Source organism: Aotus nancymaae, unplaced genomic scaffold, assembly GCF_030222135.1.
Source record: "Aotus nancymaae isolate 86718 unplaced genomic scaffold, 86718_ANA_hifiasm-v0.15.2.pri h1tg000014l, whole genome shotgun sequence".
Lineage (NCBI taxonomy): Eukaryota > Metazoa > Chordata > Mammalia > Primates > Aotidae > Aotus > Aotus nancymaae.
Genome location: NW_026988425.1, coordinates 6184966 through 6202095, shown reverse-complemented (window position 1 = coordinate 6202095; position 17130 = coordinate 6184966). Strand labels below are relative to the sequence as shown.

Sequence of the window (17130 nt, the reverse complement as noted above, 5' to 3'; positions counted from 1 at the left end):
GAAAAGTTTCTTAAGCGTAAGAGTGAGATGATCAAAACTGAATTTCAATGGATAAACGGCAATTTACTAAAAGCTCTGTGAAGGAGGGGAGGTTATTTTCAGCGACAGGGCAACCCCATAGGGCGCTGTTTGGTTGGCCTGAGGAGGTGAGGGCCTTACCCAGGAAGGCAGCAGGGGTCTGGGAAGCAGGGTTAGCGGCAAGAGCTAGGAGAGGTGGCGCCGATTACACATAAGAGGAAAGGAGGGAGGCCTGCGCTGATCCCTAGGGTTCTGGTAGAGGGTCGGGGAGACTACCGTTATTGGTCCTTCATACAAACTATAGGAGTTTCATCCAAGTGTGTGTTGCTTGAAGATGCTCCATTACACCGAGGCAGGTCTGATGTGAGTGTAAGCACTCGCCCCGCTGCGCGTGGAAGCATCCTAGGTATCCAGACCACATCCCCGAAAGCCCGCCCGGCCCCGCCCTTAGGCCCTCCCCTCCCCTCCCCGCCCTTAGGCCCCGCCCCCAAAGAGCCCGTTCCGACAACCAGGCTCCGCCCCCAACAGTTCGCCCGCGCGCCCCCAGAGGAAACGGAAGTGGTATCTGTCCGGACGGAAGCAGGAAGAGGGAGCGTAGGGCCCGCCTGCGGCGCTGCTGGCTGAGGTTGTGCTGGCGGGGTCGGGCCGAGGCGATGGCGGAGAAGTTTGATCACCTAGAGGAGCACCTGGAGAAGTTCGTGGAGAACATTCGGCAGCTCGGCATCATCGTCAGTGACTTCCAGCCCAGCAGCCAGGCCGGACTCAACCAGAAGCTGTGAGTGGCGGCCCAAGGCTGCCGGCGTCTCCCCAGGGCCTGGCCTGGCAGCATGTGCTCGGGGAGCGGGGATCCAGGGAGGCAGAGCGAGCCTGACCTCTGCTCCTGCCCCACCAGCCCTCTGGTCTGGTCCCGGAGCCCGGGGCGTCTTTCCTGGCTGTGTTCAGAGGGCGGGACCCGCGCTGCCGCCTGTTGCCAACCGTCTCCTTCCCAACTTGGTTAGGGGAACCTCTTTGGGGCCCGTTTGGAGACATAATCATGGCCGGATGATGTACTTTCCGTTTCCCTATCAAGGGAATCATGCTTTCTGTTCTCTCATGTGTGACCCCTCCCAGCCTTTCCTCCTGGAGCCCTTCTGGGAGTTCAGTCCCTGTCCCCTGAGGGGAGGCAGGCTCCACAGTGAGTGCGCGCCCTAAACTACGCCTCAGAAGGTGACAATCCGAAGCCACCTGCTGCAGAGGCCTGACAGTGGAGGAACTGGCGGGAGGTGGTGGTGAGGAAGGTTACGGAACGTTTATTAATTATTATATTTTGGCAACAGCCTTGTGCTGGTCGTGGCGCTAGGCCCTGGGATGGAGCAAAGGCAGATGAAAGTACAGCACTTTCGAGAAGGGCTTTATATGGGGCACGGACATGCAAAATATTGCAGCCGAGGTTCCATACCCAGTGTTGTGGGAATAGCCAGGCCAGCCGGCTGGTGTAGGAGGGGCCCAGAGAGGAGAGAAAGCTAAACCACGCAGGATGGCTTGCTTTCACTCAGCCTTTTTTTTTTTTTAAATTATTATTTTTTTTTTATTGCATTTTAGGTTTGGGGGTACATGTGAAGAACATGCAAGATTGTTGCATAGGTGCATACGTGGCAGTGTGATTTGCTGCCTTCCTCCCCTTCACCTACATGTGGCATTTCTCCCCATGCTATCTCTCCCCAACTCCCCAACCCCCATTGTCCCTCCCCTATTTCCCCCCAACAGACCCCAGTGTATAGTGCTCCCCTCCCTGTGTCCATGTGTTCTCATTGCTCAACACCCGCCTATGAGTGAGAACATGCAGTGTTTGATTTTGTGTTCTTGTGTCAGTTTGCTGAGAATGATGGTTTCCAGGTTCATCCATGTCCCTACAAAGGACGCGAACTCATCATTTTTGATGGCTGCATAATATTCCGTGGTGTATATGTGCCACATTTTCCCTGTCCAGTCTATCATCAATGGGCATTTGGGTTGATTCCAGGTCTTTGCTGTTGTAAACTGTGCTGCAATGAACATTCGTGTGCATGTGTCCTTATAGTAGAACGATTTATAATCCTTTGGATATATACCCAGTAATGGGATTGCTGGGTCAAATGGAATTTCTCCGCTGCCGTATGTGTTCGCTGATACCGCACACACAGTCATATGCTCAGTCAGGTCATTGTTTTTGAGAGAAGGTTCATATTTTTCATCAGGTTCCCTCTTAATCCCCCTTACTTGCAATTTCTAGTTTAGAAGGGAAGTAACAAACATTTAAGAGTATCTTGTAACTCTAAAGGTGTCCTAGGAGTCCTGTAACTAACCAAAGAGGTCAGGGCCATGTGTAACCCGCCCAAGTGTGAGGAGAGCATGTGTGGAGCCCAGTTGGCTGGGTAGCTCTGTGGGTGGTAGCTCTGAGGGTGGGGCTTAGTAAGTGAAATTAACCGGATGACTGTGTTTTTGCCTTTCCCCTAGGAATTTTATCGTTACTGGCTTACAGGATATTGATAAGTGCAGACAGCAGCTTCATGATATTACTGTACCGTTAGAAGTTTTTGAGTAAGTAACATTCTTGATGTTAGTCTTGGGTATAAATCTTGTTCAGTTGTGGTGTGGTGTCATGACTTCTTCGTCACTGACATTTGAGAGCCTGCTGTGTGGTAGGCACAGCCTAGGTGCTGGGGATGTGCCAATGGCAAAAAAAATAGACAAAAATACCTGTCCTCATGGAACTTAACATTTTAATGGGATTACAAAACTAAAAAAGAATTTCCTTAATATTGTATTGTTGAAAAAAGTTACATATAAATAAAAGCTTATTAAATACATGAAAAACATCATAGATTTTCAAAGTCCTGCTTAGGCTAAATCACAAAACTTCCTTTTTTCCTTAAGAGGTGAAAAGTCTTATGAGGGCTATATTATACATTTTTAAAAAATGGCAGCCAGAAGAAACCTGAAAAGCATTCTGGTTTGATGTTCCCAAACTGCCTGTGGAGTGCTAGTTCTGAGAGATGGAAACAGCTGCTCTGTCAAAGGAGGAAAGAAAGGGTTCTTATTCCAAGTATGTGCACCTATCACAGTTATAGTCCTGAGAACACATACAGGAATAAGCTTTTTAGGTTTTTGAAATCCAGGTTTTATCACATTGATTTAGTCACATCTCTGATTTCACACGTGAAGGAGCTGATAAGTAACTGCAACAGGTTGTTTACCTAATAAGTGTCAGAGTTAAGACGAAACCCCGGACTCACACTTTCTTGACCAGTGCAAAGCAGCCTCTCCCTCCTGGTGCTGGCTCAGAACAGCAAGAACATTTTAGTATTTCTTGCAGCAAAACTGCAAATGTAAATCACTAGATTTCCTTGAGCGGTAAAGGGAAAAAATTATGGTGGTTTTCCATTCCAAAAGGTCAGAGATCCAAGTTCTAGTTCTAGTGCAGCAGCAGCCTACAGAGACAGGGCAGGTACAGAGGTGGTTTTCTTGGTTTCTGATCTTCTGTTCACCTGCTGATGACTTCGCCACATGTTCCCTACCTGTGCTCAGTGGGCACCACTGAGACGTCTGACTTCAGGTGGGAGTGAAGGTTTTACGCCTGAGAGTACTCTTGGCTTTGGCTTTCTGCCTGAGTCCAGGAATGCAGCGTCCTTTGTGCTTCTCTGGTAATGAATGCGGGGATGCACAGGGTGACAAGTGCCAGGTAACTACCTGTATCTTCTGAAGCAGAACAAATGGAGACTGATCAGAACAGATTGCTTCAGGGCAGAAGGAAGTGCTGGGCCCAGGGATGGATGAGGTTGACCTGGGGTATCAGGAGGAGGATGCCAGTGAGCCCTAATACAGAGCAGATGCTGGGAGTTCATCTGCAAACCGGCTGCCGATGTCTACCCAATGTAGACGGAATTTCCAGGTCTCCAGGTGGCCTTTTCAGCATATACGTTTTCATACACACCAACTGTGTCTTTAGCTAAGATGAAAAGAGCTTGGCCCTTGTCTCCAGGACTTTGTATATGGGCAGGAATGGGTTCCACCCTTGGGTATTAAAAGAATCAAGTCTGAGCAGGATGTCTGTGCTGTTGAAGAAACGGCTGTCAGGTGACATGGTCAACCTTATTCTGTGAGCCTGTCAGGTTTTCTTGAGAAATGGATAGATTTTGTTTAGAATTAACCATAATTGGCTACTTTATATTATTTCAAAAACACTGAAATGAAATAGAATTTCTAGAGCTTGCAATGTTTTTATCTTTTGCTATCTGTCAAGCCTACTGTTTTTTATACCATTAGTAGTAACCTAATGATATCTTTATTCTGAAGTGATTATGTATTTTTGGCCTCAATTATAAAAAAAGCTAAAGTGGAGTTTTCAGTTTTTGTTTCTGTTTTAAATAATGAATGATTCAATTTAGTTGAATGATAAGATTTCTTTAGTGTACAGAAATAGGCAGGTGGCCTGCTCTTGGTAAAATTTAGATACTGATCTAGACAGTATGCTTAATTAAGTCTTTAGGATAATGAAGATAATTTCTGGGGAAAGTGTCAGAAATTCTAAGTAACAGCTTTCTGCTGTTTAGAAATAGTTGGCCAGAATGTCTCTGTTATATTTAAACTACTTAGGTGTATTTAATGAAGTAGTATGTTTAGTGAAGTGGTATCATTTTACAAACCATCCCACTGCTTTAAAAAGAAGCCCCCTGTTCTTTTTAAAGCAGTGGGAGGTGGGGGGTGGTTTGTAAACTGATCCTGGGGCCGTGGCTGCTGGGACTCTAGTGGTTGTAGCTCTCAGTTCGTTTCCCCTGAAGCTCCTCCACAGAGCGTTTGCCAAGCAGCGGGGCTGACCTGGAGTGGAGACCGCATCGTAGCAGGGTCCCCCTGTGTCACCCAGGCCTGAACCCCTGGAGCTCATTTAGTTTCTTCTTTTGTCAAGAGTTGCCCTACCATACAGGCTGTTATAAGAATCAAAAAGGTAATAATAGCATGAACGAATTTTGAAAAGTGCAAATGCTAAACAAATGTAAAGTGATACGGCTTGTGAGTGTGCTTTGGTTTATAAGTGATCATTACTTGATTTTATGAGCTGTTCATATTGTCAGAAGTAATGAGATCAGATTATCTGTACTTATGTAAATGAAGGAGTCTTAATTCCTCCAGTTCCTAGACTCAGTTTTGTCTAAACAAGGCCATGTGCAGTTATACATACCTGACCATTTTTCCCCCGTATCTTTCAGAAAGCTGAGAGAATACGTGTCAGTCATGGGAATATGGGAATGCTAATTGAAATGTTTCATGTTTTCAGATATATAGATCAAGGTCGAAACCCCCAACTCTACACCAAAGAGTGCCTGGAGAGGGCTCTAGCTAAAAATGAGCAAGTTAAAGGCAAGATTGACACCATGAAGGTAAGACTCTAAGGAGTGTCAGAAATACACTGGGAAGAGATGCCTTCTCAGTGAAATTTGGTTAAGAGACTGTCATTTTTTTTCCATACTTGCTAGAATATTGACTATTTCATAATTTTACACATTGGGATTTCTGAATTGTGTAATAGGCAGTAAGTACAATTAGATATGAGTGATCTGTGTGTAGCATTAAAAACATACGCTAATCTTACTCTTAAGAAAATCCAGGGTAATTTTTGTGATTGGTAGTTCTCACTGGCTGTGATTATTTTCATTTTTTTAAGACGCACTTTTATTGCATTGATACTTTCTGTTTCTGTAGTAATTCCTACTGTTGAAGGCTTCCCCTGTAGTCATAGTTCTTTGGTTTAGAGGATTCTCGAATATTGATTTTTCTCTTCATTCAGCTTCTGACCGCCAAACTTCTTTTTACCATATCCACTGTCATGAAATTCTCCAGCAGATCATCTGCTTAGTTTTTCTTTGCCTTGATGAGATGTAGATAACTCTTTGCACTTGAACGTGAAATAATTTTTTCTTAAATTGACTCAAATGTGGTTCAAATTGGTGTTTGGTTTCTTTGTTTGGACTTCACAGCCGCTCATTTCTATTGGCTCCATGTGACTGTGACTGATGGCTGTGTGCAGCAGGGAGCCCAGCCTGCCTCTCCTCCCGCTCACACCACTTGCCCCTTCCTTCTCCTTCCATCTACGCTGGCCTGGTTTTCAAGTCTTCCGTTTGTGTTCTTTTCTCCTGCTATCTTCTCCGCCTAGAGCTCTTCCATGTGCTGTCCTTCCAGTCTCAGATGATTTCGCCTCCTCACAGAAGCCTTTGGGACCAGACTTTTCTAAAGCTGCTTTTCTTGAGAATCCTGGTCAAGATTTACCTTTTATTTTTTCTGTTTGCTCTGTCTCCTCTGCCAGCTTCTTGAGCTCCAGGATCACAGGGGACGCGAATGTCCTGTTCCCACTGATGCCTGGTGCCAGACTGGGACACATGTGTTCAGCCATGGCCGATGTGCGCAGGCAGGGATGGTCATAGAGTGGCCTCTTGGTGCTCTGGCCAAGTGGGAGGAGCAGGGGGAGGAGCTGTCAGAAGGAGACCTGCCTAGTCACAGGCAGGCCACAGGGCTTCCAGAATCCCATGCAGACGATCCCCTCCTGGTGGTAAGCAGCACACCTTGGAAGTGGTGTTTTGTTAGAGTTGCTGGTATGATGCCCACACCTCATCTCTGTTTGTCCATTTGGGATTGAGGAGTTGTTGCATCCAGTATCACCTTTAGTGCCTAGTGTACTCTTTATCAGAAGCGAGGGGTGATGGTTTTGATCTGGTCCCTTGGTAAAGCTGAGTGAGAATTATATTGGCCAGCAGAAACGTCTCTCTCCATGTGAACACAGCCACTGGGCCCCCAGGGACGTGGCTTACAGTTGCAGCAGGCTCCTGTCACACTGATGCCTTTGGGCAGTGCAGAATCGTGCTGCTGGCGGTGACGCCTGGGGCCGTGCTGTTTCGCTTCTTTTTGCATATGTTGCCATTGGTGTCATTTCCTCTGAGATCAGTGGAAGTCTCAGGTCAGTCCCGTGGCCCTGTTTTGCTTAGCGGGCCATGTGTTTAAACTTCCAAAAGGCATATTTTAAATAGCTATTGGAGTGTTGAAGTAGAGAGCGCCTTTGAAAATGTGTTTTCTTTGTAGAAATTTAAAAGCCTGTTGATTCAAGAACTTTCTAAAGTATTTCCGGAAGACATGGCTAAGTATCGAAGCATCCGGGGGGAGGATCACCCACCTTCTTAACCGGCTCACCCTCCCTCTGCGAAGATCCCCGTGACTGCGATGCTGCCTAAGGCTGGGACTGGAGCACTGACGCCACTTTCCTGCTGACGTGGGACTGGGCCCTGTTACGCCCCTCAGCCCCTCTGTCCTCATTGTTTGGCCTCAGGGGACAGCGGGGCTAGAGGAGAAGCGGAGCTGTGTCACTGCTGTTCCAGCAGCTTCTCTGTCCATCCGGCGTCGTCTGGCTCTCAGAGTGGTGACTCCATGTCACCATGGGGATCATTCTCTCTGCAGGCAGATGGGGCGCAGGAAAACAGGCTTGGAAATGTTAAATATGATGGGTAAATTAAAAGTTTTACAACATTCTACCTAATATTTTTCTTTTACTGTACTCTCTCTGTTCCATTTTATTGTGTCAGAAAGCTAAAAGACTAGGAAAAATTTTTTTAAAAGAAAAATCGGTTTAATGTGGAAAATACTTAAATTGGTATTATAGTTTACATTTTCAAGTATAGTGCATAATGTTTTAAATGTAACTGTTTTCATGGATTTCAATTAGACATGCGTACAATAAACTAAGTGGCTTATTCCATGTAATTATTTTTGTAATATTTTTATAATATAATACAGTGTGTCTTGTAAACAGTCAATTATTACTTTCCCAGAGGGTTGGTAATATTCATAAGAAAATTTGTTCTCTAGGCATTTAGGCAGGAAAAGCTAAAGCAAAACGCAGAATTCCAATGTTTTCTACAACCCCTTTCCTAGGGGCTGTGGAACACCAGTTTACTGACACTCTTGAAGGACGCCCTGCAGAGTACCTGGTTGGTTGGGGCGGGGCTTGAGAACTGCATTTCTCATGAACTGCAGGTGGCGCTGTTTCTGTGATCTGTAGGAGTTGAGGCCCTAGCGTGGCCTATGCTGGGCTCCACCTGTAGACCCCTGTGTTGGAATGGCCTGGGCAGGCTGGTTAGCAAGGTAGGGGCCCAGTTCAGACCTATTAAGCTGCAGGCTTTAGGATGGGGCCAGGGGATCTGCATTGATTTGCCTCCTACGATTGATCTTGAACCAGCCTAGATCCTAGCCAGGGCTGTCAGAAGAAAACACTACATTCTGGGTGGTTTAAACAACAAACATTTATTTTCCCACAGTTCTGGAGGCTGGAAGTCTAAGATGACGGTGCCAGCAGAGTGGGTTTCCCTCGAGGCCTCCCTGGCCTGCAGATGGCCACCTGCTCTTCGTGTCCTCACATGGCCGCTCCTCTGTGTGTGTCACAGCCCTGGTGTCTCTTCTGTGTGTCTTAATCTCTTTGGAATCTAAGGACACTGGTTAGGTGGTATTAAGATCTGCCTGAAAGACCCATTTTTAACTTACTTCTTTGAAGACCGTCTCCAAATACAGCCAAATACAGTCACATTCTCAGGTCCTGGGGTTAGGGCTTTGACACTGGAGTTTTGTGGGGACACAACCCAGTCCAGAAGACTCCCCAGAAGGGTTGTATTTCCCGAGTCAGGGACCTGGCCCCTTAGGAAGTTGGTCCCTCATTAGCAGTTCTGTTCTCTCCAAAAGCAGTAGAAAAGGACTCCTACCCAGGGGAAGAGTTTCTGTTAGGGAAGAGTAGTTCCCTGTCCGGCAGGTCCGGTGCCCGCAGTCCCTGTCCGCCTGGTTTTTCCAGCATAAAGATGCTGACTGTTGGCTGCTGCACCAGGGCCCTGTGGGCACATGGCTCGCTGGCTCTTGCCACACGCTTCACCTGCATCCACTCAGCTGGCCCTCACCAGCCCTGCAGGGTCTGGCTTTCTTTATATTACTCATGTTGAAGTTGGGGCACCAGGGCTTAAACAGCGTGCCCAAAGCCCTGCAGCTTCGCCTCCCTCTTTGCTGGCTCCTGGTGGGTCCAGGGTATTCGCAGTCCCCTCTTCCTGGGCTCTGAAACATAGAGGCTGTGTCGGCAGTGGGGGCTCTTCTACGTATCCTGGGACTGAGTTATTCGGCTGGCCTCGGGCTGTTCGAATCCTGATGTTTGAGCCTTGGGAAGATGGAGTGGGTGACTCAGAGATGCATATTTGGCTGCTGGTGGAAATAGCCCCACAGCATGGGAGTCTGTGGACCTAGGCCCAGTGGGGACAGGTGTAGCTGTCACACATTCTGTAATATTCACCAGTCTTTTTTTGAGTAAAAGTTTGGGTATATGGATGCACTGCCTGGTGTATCACCAGATTCTCATCAGTGATGACACCACCACAGTGGGTCCCCAGGCAATGAATAGGTGTTGAAGCCTCTCGATGCTGTGACAGGCCACATGCCCCTGAGTTCACAGCAAGGTCTCCTTTTTCCACCCCACCTGCCATTCCTGTTAGTCATAAGTGCCCATCATTTTCAAATCCCCTGAGTTGCTGAGGAATCTGCGTAGCTCGGAATTGATGTCAACGTGAGAGCACTGGAGGGTTCCAGGCCACGTCTGACACTCGGCAAGGGATGCTGTGACTGTCACTGCCGCTGTCTTCCAGGCCTCTCCACCCGGAGGAGCTTGGGTTCAGGCACACACACCTGGCCTCATTCTTTCTTGGCCCTTCATCTCTTCCTCTCAAAGACCTCGTTTTGGTTAAAAGAATGATGATGAGAGCCATCCTGGGGCGGAATCAACCATTTCGATAAGCTTCTTCACATCACCCCTGCCCACTGCCAGGCAGTTCGTTGCCAATCCCTACTTTGCTTCTGATCTATTCTTCCCCATCCCTTTCTTCCTCCAGACAGAGATCAGGCAAACAGCCCCGGGCCCACTGATTTTTGTTATGCCCAAGGACACCGCTGAACCATGAGGCTGGTGCGGATTCAAACAGGGCCTGAGCCTGTATCACTGCTCTTGGTAATCTGTGCTGCCTCTGAGTCAGAATGGAAAAGCAAAAATTAAGCCCCACCTTTACACAGAACTAGAACATTCTTTATCTTTTTGGGTATACAATCAGAAGGGTTCATTACAGAAAACTGAAAAATATAGCTACAAAAATCGTATTTCTGCCCAATTGTTGATACTGTGATTTTCACCCATCTAGACGTTTTTCTTTGTGCACAGATGCACGCACACACACACACACACACACACACAACACTGAGTAACTAGATGTGGGATTATTACTATATACATGAGTTGGTAACCTGTGTTATTCTACAGGATGCCATGACATCTAGGCAACTCAATAAAGTTCCTCCCACGTAATTTTAATATTTAGTGTTCCATTAATATGTTAACAGCAGTTATGTTATTTACATGCTGGACAGTTTAAGCACGTTCTATGCATTGCCTCAATTCCCACGGTAAACCAGTGAGGCTTACAGATGAGGGACCTGAGGCACCTGCTTGGGTCACCCAGCTGAGTGGGAGAGCTGGGCCTTTGCCCACCATGTCACAAGTATCTGTGGCTCTTCTGGGCTTAGTTCATCAGCTCCCATTGGGTACCTGTGTGGGTCACAGGTTTTCACTAATAAGAAGTTAGTGTCTTTGACCTAACATCTTCCGCTTGTTCAATTATGATTTAGGGTAAATTCCTGGAAGTTGAGCTATTGGAGTTACACTTGATTAGGATTGTGATGCCTGTCTATTGCCCTCAAGTCCTGAAATAGCCAGGTGTTGTTAGTTACAAGGGCAAGTGCTCATCTCTGGGGAGTATGGGTAACGCCACTGATTAGTTTTATTAATTTTCTGTGTTATTTCCATTTTTGAATCCTATCAAATATGTATGGATGCCTCAGTAAAATAGTTCTACAGTCAGTGGCGATACAGGTGCTGGCTACAAACAGGGTCACAGGCTTACCCTGCATAGCCACGTGAGCCTGCTCTGTTTCCTGCCACTCACCTGCATAGAGGTGACCCATCTGTCGGAGTGACAGAGGTGCCATTGTTCCAAGGGAGTTGGACAGAATATACAGCCCTTGGTCCTGTCAAGACTCAGGTGATGTTAGGTGGCCGATGTACCACTTCTTAAACTTTTTAAATGTACCACAAATCTAAGAAGTTAGAAAGGAAAAGATTGATACATTTGGCTATATAGCTAAATTAGGAAAAAAAATAACATAAGGCTAAAAACACCATAAACTCAAAAGGCAGAAAAACTAAAAAAGATCCTTTTTTTTAATTATTATTAGAGACAGGGTCTCACTCTGTGGCCCAGGTTGGAGTGCAGTGGCACAATAATAGCTCACTGTAATCTTGAATTTCTGGACTCAAGGGATACTCCCACCTCAGCCTCCTGAGTAGCTGGGACTATAGGTGTGCACTACCATGTCTGACTAATGTTTTTTGTCTTCCTTTTGTAAAGATAGAGTCTCAGTATATTGCCCAGGCTAGTCTCAATCTCCTGGCCTCAAGTGATCCTCCCTCCTTGGCTTCCCAAAGTGCTGAGATGATAAATGTGAGCCACTGAGCCCAGTTGTGATCCTTTTTATACATATCACAAGGAACTTAATAACCACTATGCAGAACTCTTTCACAAATAAGAAAAATAACCCAGCAGAAGAATGGGCAGGTGTTAATTGTTACATTGTTTATAAAGAAAAAAATGTTACATTGAATGTCCATTAACAATGGCTTAGATAAATCAATGGTTTATCCATTTCCTGGATAACTGTGCTATGACTAACATGAATGAATGGATGAAGACCTGTATGCATTGATACAGAAAACTGGACAATATATGTAATTACAAAACACGTTTGTTCAGTCAACATTAGCTGAGGGTCTGCATTATCCAAGCTCTATTTGAATGAGTTTCTCCAAGGCAGGCTTCTGCCTACTCGTGGCAAAACCACGAAGGAGCTTATTAAAATGCTGAGTCTAGGCCTCATTTCACCAGCTCAGCTTCAGGAGAGCCCTCTTTTTCCTGGACTTCTAAACAGCATGCTCCAGCAGAGGTTCAGTGCTGGGCTCCTCGAGGGACTTCTAAACAGCATGCTCCAGCAGAGGTTCAGTGCTGGGCTCCTCGAGGCATCTTTCCTTACCCACCCTCTCCCTGGCCAAGCTCATCTATCTCCTGGCACCAGTTACCATTCTGTGCTGAGATTCTAGGTTTATAGCCCAGCCTAAATGAGGCCTACACTCCTGTAACCCAACTTCCATTTTTTCTCCTCTTGGCTGTTCTCCCGGAAGCTCAAACTCAGTGTCTCTAAAATTACACAGATAGCTTTCCCACCCGAGTCTCCCTCTGTGTCTCCCTCAGAAAGTGGCACGAACTTTTATCTGTTCATATCATCTTTGCCTCCTTTCTGTCCCTCTCTCTTCCCCTGCCCTGGTGTCATTGCCATTGCTGCGTCTCCTAAGTATCCCATTAACTTGATTTTATTTATTTATTTTGCCCCAGTCATACTAGTATTTCATCCTCCCAGACCACTGAACCTCCATATAACTCACCTCTTTACCTGGCCCACCTGTGCCCCTTTCAGGTTGCAGTGTAAAAGTCATTTTGTTTTTTCACCTTCTCTGACACCTCCAACCAGTGTTGATCTGTTTGTCAAACTCTCCTTTGATATCTAGTAAGTATCGAAGGTAACTCTCAGAGTTACAGAGAAAGTGTCTGACCTTCAAGACTATAATCTCCTTAAGAGCCTGGACCACACCAACCTTGTCCACTACTCTACCCTGCACTTATTACAGTGCCTGAGATGTAATGAGTACATATCAATTATTAAGTAAATGAGCAAACTGATGTATACATTTGGCCTCAGATTCTATAACACAAGTAAATCTGGGTGTTTAAAGAATCTTGCATGGGTCTGGCAGTGACCAAGACAAAGTGTACAAAGTGAGTTTGTGAGTAGGCAAAAATTAAATGTCACAAACGCATTGGATTCTGGAAGGACTGTTTTCTCCCCCAGAGTATTCATCAGGGAGTTATTGGCGTCACCCATCTGTACATCCATACTTTATAATCCACAGGTAATTCTGGTCAGCTGGCTGGGAGCTCAGTAGCTGAAATGGTGAATGCAGATGAATGGTTGGATGGATGCATGGATGGATGGATGGATGGATGGTTGAATGAGTAGATGGATGGATGGGTGGATGGATGGGTGGATGGATGGATGGGTGGATGGAGGGATGGGTGGATGGATGATTGGATGGATGGATGGATGGATGGATGGGTGGATGGATGGATGGGTGGATGGAGGGATGGGTGGATGGATGATTGGATGGATGGATGGATGGATGGATGGGTGGATGGATGGATGGGTGGATGGAGGGATGGGTGGATGGATGGATGGACGGATGGATGGGTGGACGGATGGTTGGATGGACGGATGGTTGGATAGGTGGATGGATGGATGGGTGGATGGAGGGAAGGATGGATGGATGGGTGGATGGATGGATGTAAAATGATCCTTCCAGAATACCCTGCATGTTTCAGCTCCAAAAAAAGACCTGAGTTCAAAATGGTCTTGACTCAGTCATTCATTCCCTCTGGCCTCAACCTATTTGGAACCTGAGGGTAGGCCGTTTGCAGGGACTTTCAGTTCAGTAGCTTTGTCTTCGTGGGTATCTTGCTGATGTCACTGGATCAGTGGTAGTGTACTTTCTTCACACTCATGCTCACCACTTTGCTTTCTGAGGCCTTAGCACAGCTGTTAGCCAAGTTTCAGTTGTTTCTAGGATCCAGATACACATCAACTTTCTCCTGTTATGATGGGAAGAATGTCGCTGGCCCTTAAAGGGTACCACTCTATGTTTATTTTTATGATCCTAAAATGATCCTGCATCCAAGTTAGTTTCTAGGAATCTGTTGCTATACCACTTTGGTCCAGGGCCATCTGAAGTACAGAATGACCTTATTACATACTGTGAATTACCATTGGATTATTGCACCAACACTCTAGATTGCATTGATTTTTAACATAAAAATTTAAATGTATGTACTTACATTACTTAGATAAAAATTAAAGGTCAAATAGTTCCTGTATGAAGGTAAAGGTGAGAGAGAGACCCAGAATAAAGCTAAGACAGAAGCTGTTTCTCTTCATAGTCTGACTGGAACAGGTTGGTGGAGCTGCTGTATTCAGAAAGGCCATCGCCTACCACGTGGGGAGCTGTCCTACAGAGAGGCCCACGTGGCAAGAGACGGGGGGCTCTGGTCAGAAGCCTTCAAGCTTGGGAGCAGGTGCTTCCCAGTGGAGCCTGGATGACTGACCTGAGCAATTCTTTTACTGCAGCCTGTAAGGGACCCTGGTTGGGAGGCACCCAGCTAAGTCCTGCCTAAATTTCTGGCCCACAGCATCTTTGATACAATAGAGATTTGTTGTTTTAAGCCACTAAGTTCAGGGGTAATTTGTTACTTAGCAGTGGATAACTAGTGCACTGTTTGACAATAGGTAGATGTGTAGAAAGAAAGGAAGAAGGAAGAGAGAGAATGAAAGAAGTGGTTTCTGTTGTCTCTTGTTGGGTAACACCCTATTCACCCCCTGTCCCTTGAAAAGAAGGAAGATAAATCTTAGTGGCTTAAAAGATCAACCACCATTTGTTTGCCCACTACTCTGATTTGGTTAGGGCTTAATGGGATGACAAGGGCTTCACTTGGGGCTGGCAGATCCACTTCCGAGGTGGCTTACCCATGTGGCTGGTGAGGTGGTGCTGGCTGTGGCTGGGAGCTGGAGGAGCTGGGGTTGTTGCAGGATCCTTGGTTTTCCTCTATGTTCACCTTTTTTGGTGGTGAGGTCGGGCTTCTTATGGCATGGATATTGAGTTCTAAGAGGGAGGTTCCCAAGAGTGAGAGATCCAAAAGAACACACCCCAACATGAAGCTGATGTCTGGCTGGTTAAAGCCAGTGCCACAACCAAGCCCAAGTCAATGGCATGAGTTTTTTGAGGTGTGGTTCACTGGAGGCCATTGGAGCAACTGTCAGTAACTTAGCCATGTATGTATTTATCTAAAATACTGAAGGCTTTTTTATTACATAACACTAGCATGGTTGCGTTACTTGCAATTAGATCATTCATCTATATTAAGAGGCCCTTTAGAAAAACTCAGCACATGGCTTCATTCCTGAAGTTAGAGAATTAACTACACCACACTGTAATGAATCACGGCTCTCAAAACTCATACTTAGTCAAATATGAGAATGTTAAGCAGTGTCTTCATATTCAATGTGTTTCTCTCCCTTAAACTCATTATGTTTCCCATTCCCTATTTCCAGATTTTCTTTATGACTCTCTCCCTTTGTGATTATGGATTAAACCCTTGACTCAGTCAACTGTGGTCAGCGGAATAATGACCCCAAAGCTGTCCACATCCAATTCCTGGAACCTGTGAATAGATCGCCTTACACGACCTTAGGAACTTTGTAGATGTGGTTAAGACAAGGATAAGCCAAGATAGGAGGTTTTCCTGGTAGAAAGATTTTCCTGGACAGGAGATTGTGCAGGTGGGCCAACGTAGTAACAGTAGTCATTCCAAGAGGGAGGTAGGAGGGTCAGAGCCAGAGAAGGAGATGTGAGGAAGGAAACGGGATTGCAGGGGGAGGGTCAGTGAGAAAGGTGTAATGGATGGAGGAAGATGCTATGCTTCTGTGCTTGAATGAAGATGGGCCATGAGCTATGCAGGTGGCCCTTACAAGCTGAAAAAGGCCAGGAAAAGGATTCTCCCCTAAAGCCTTCAAAAGAAATACAGCCCTACTGACATCTTGATGTTGGGACTCTGACCTCCAGAACTGTAGGAGATTACATCTATGTTGTCCAAGTGTGTGGTGGTTAGTGACAGCAGCCATAAGAAACCAATAGTCAGGCTGGGTGTGGTGGCTCACGACTGTACCCAGCACTTTGGGAGGCTGAGCTTGGTGGATTGCTTGAGCCCGGAGTTCAAGACCAGCCTGAGAAATATGGTGAAACCTGATCTTCACTAAAAATACAAAAATTAGCTGGGCATAGTGATACATGCCTGTAGTTCTAGGTACACGAGAGGCTGAGGTGGGAGAATCACTTGAGCCCAGGTGGTTGAGGCTGCAGTGAATTGAGATCTTGTCACTGCACTCAGCCTGAGCAACAGAGCAAGAACCCGTGTCAACTAATATAATAATAATAATAATAAAAAGAAACCAGTATCCCAACTGAGCAAACAGATGGGGCAGTGAGCTAGTAGACGAGGCAATCTGCTTATCGGCCTATTGAAGATGGGGTAATCATAACTACTAGTTACACTTATAGTTAAATTGTTGTAATCTCGTTTAACCCCAAATCTCAAAATGCATGGTAAACATGAAGTGATCATCCTGCAAAAAGCATTTTACAGAGGAGATAATTGAAAATAAATCGGCAGGCATATCTGGGGACCTAATTTCTGTTCTGACGTGAGTGAGACTTTTCATTGTTCTTTTATCAGAGGTCAAAAGGACAGCTTATGACATGGTTCGGCTCTGTGTCCCCACCCGAGTCTCATCTTGAATTGTAATCCCCATAATCCCCATGTGTCAGGGAGGGGCCAGGTGGGAGGTGTTTGGATCATGGGCGTGGTTTCCTCCATGCTGTTCTCATGATAGTGAGTGAGTTCTCATGAGATCTGATGGTTTTATAAATGGCAGTTTCCCCTGCACTCCTCCCTCTTGCCGCCTTGTGAAGAAGGTACCTGCCTCCCCTTCGCCTTCCACCATGACTGTAGGTTTCCTGAGGCCTCCCCAGCCCTGCGGAACTGTAAGTCAATTAAACCTCTTTCCTTTATAAATTCCCCAGTCTCAGTTATATCTTCATAGCAGTGTGAGAACAGACTCATTCAGCCTCTGAGGACGCAGGAGCCCTTTGAACAGGAAGGAGTGGCTGAGAGCTGATACTGCCCCAGAATTCCTGCTTGCTGCCCGTGTGAGTTTACCGAGACTACTGTCACAAACTGCTGCAAGCTGCCTGGCTTCAAGCAACAAGCTTGTTCAGTCCCAGCTCTGGAAGCCAGAAGTCCCTAATGCAGGTGTCAGCAG

At 46.2% G+C, this 17130-nt stretch overlaps 1 protein-coding gene across 1 annotated transcript; it reads left to right on the top strand.

Annotated features, from left to right (window-relative positions):
* The first annotated feature begins 594 nt into the window (after positions 1-594).
* Positions 595-7782, top strand: MED10 (mediator complex subunit 10). Its single transcript, XM_012475308.3, has 4 exons — positions 595-793; positions 2494-2577; positions 5312-5414; positions 7108-7782. Exons 1-4 carry the CDS (start codon positions 672-674, stop codon positions 7204-7206), a joined length of 408 nt encoding a protein of 135 aa, XP_012330731.1. The 5' UTR covers positions 595-671; the 3' UTR covers positions 7207-7782.
* Positions 7783-17130: the final 9348 nt, after the last annotated feature.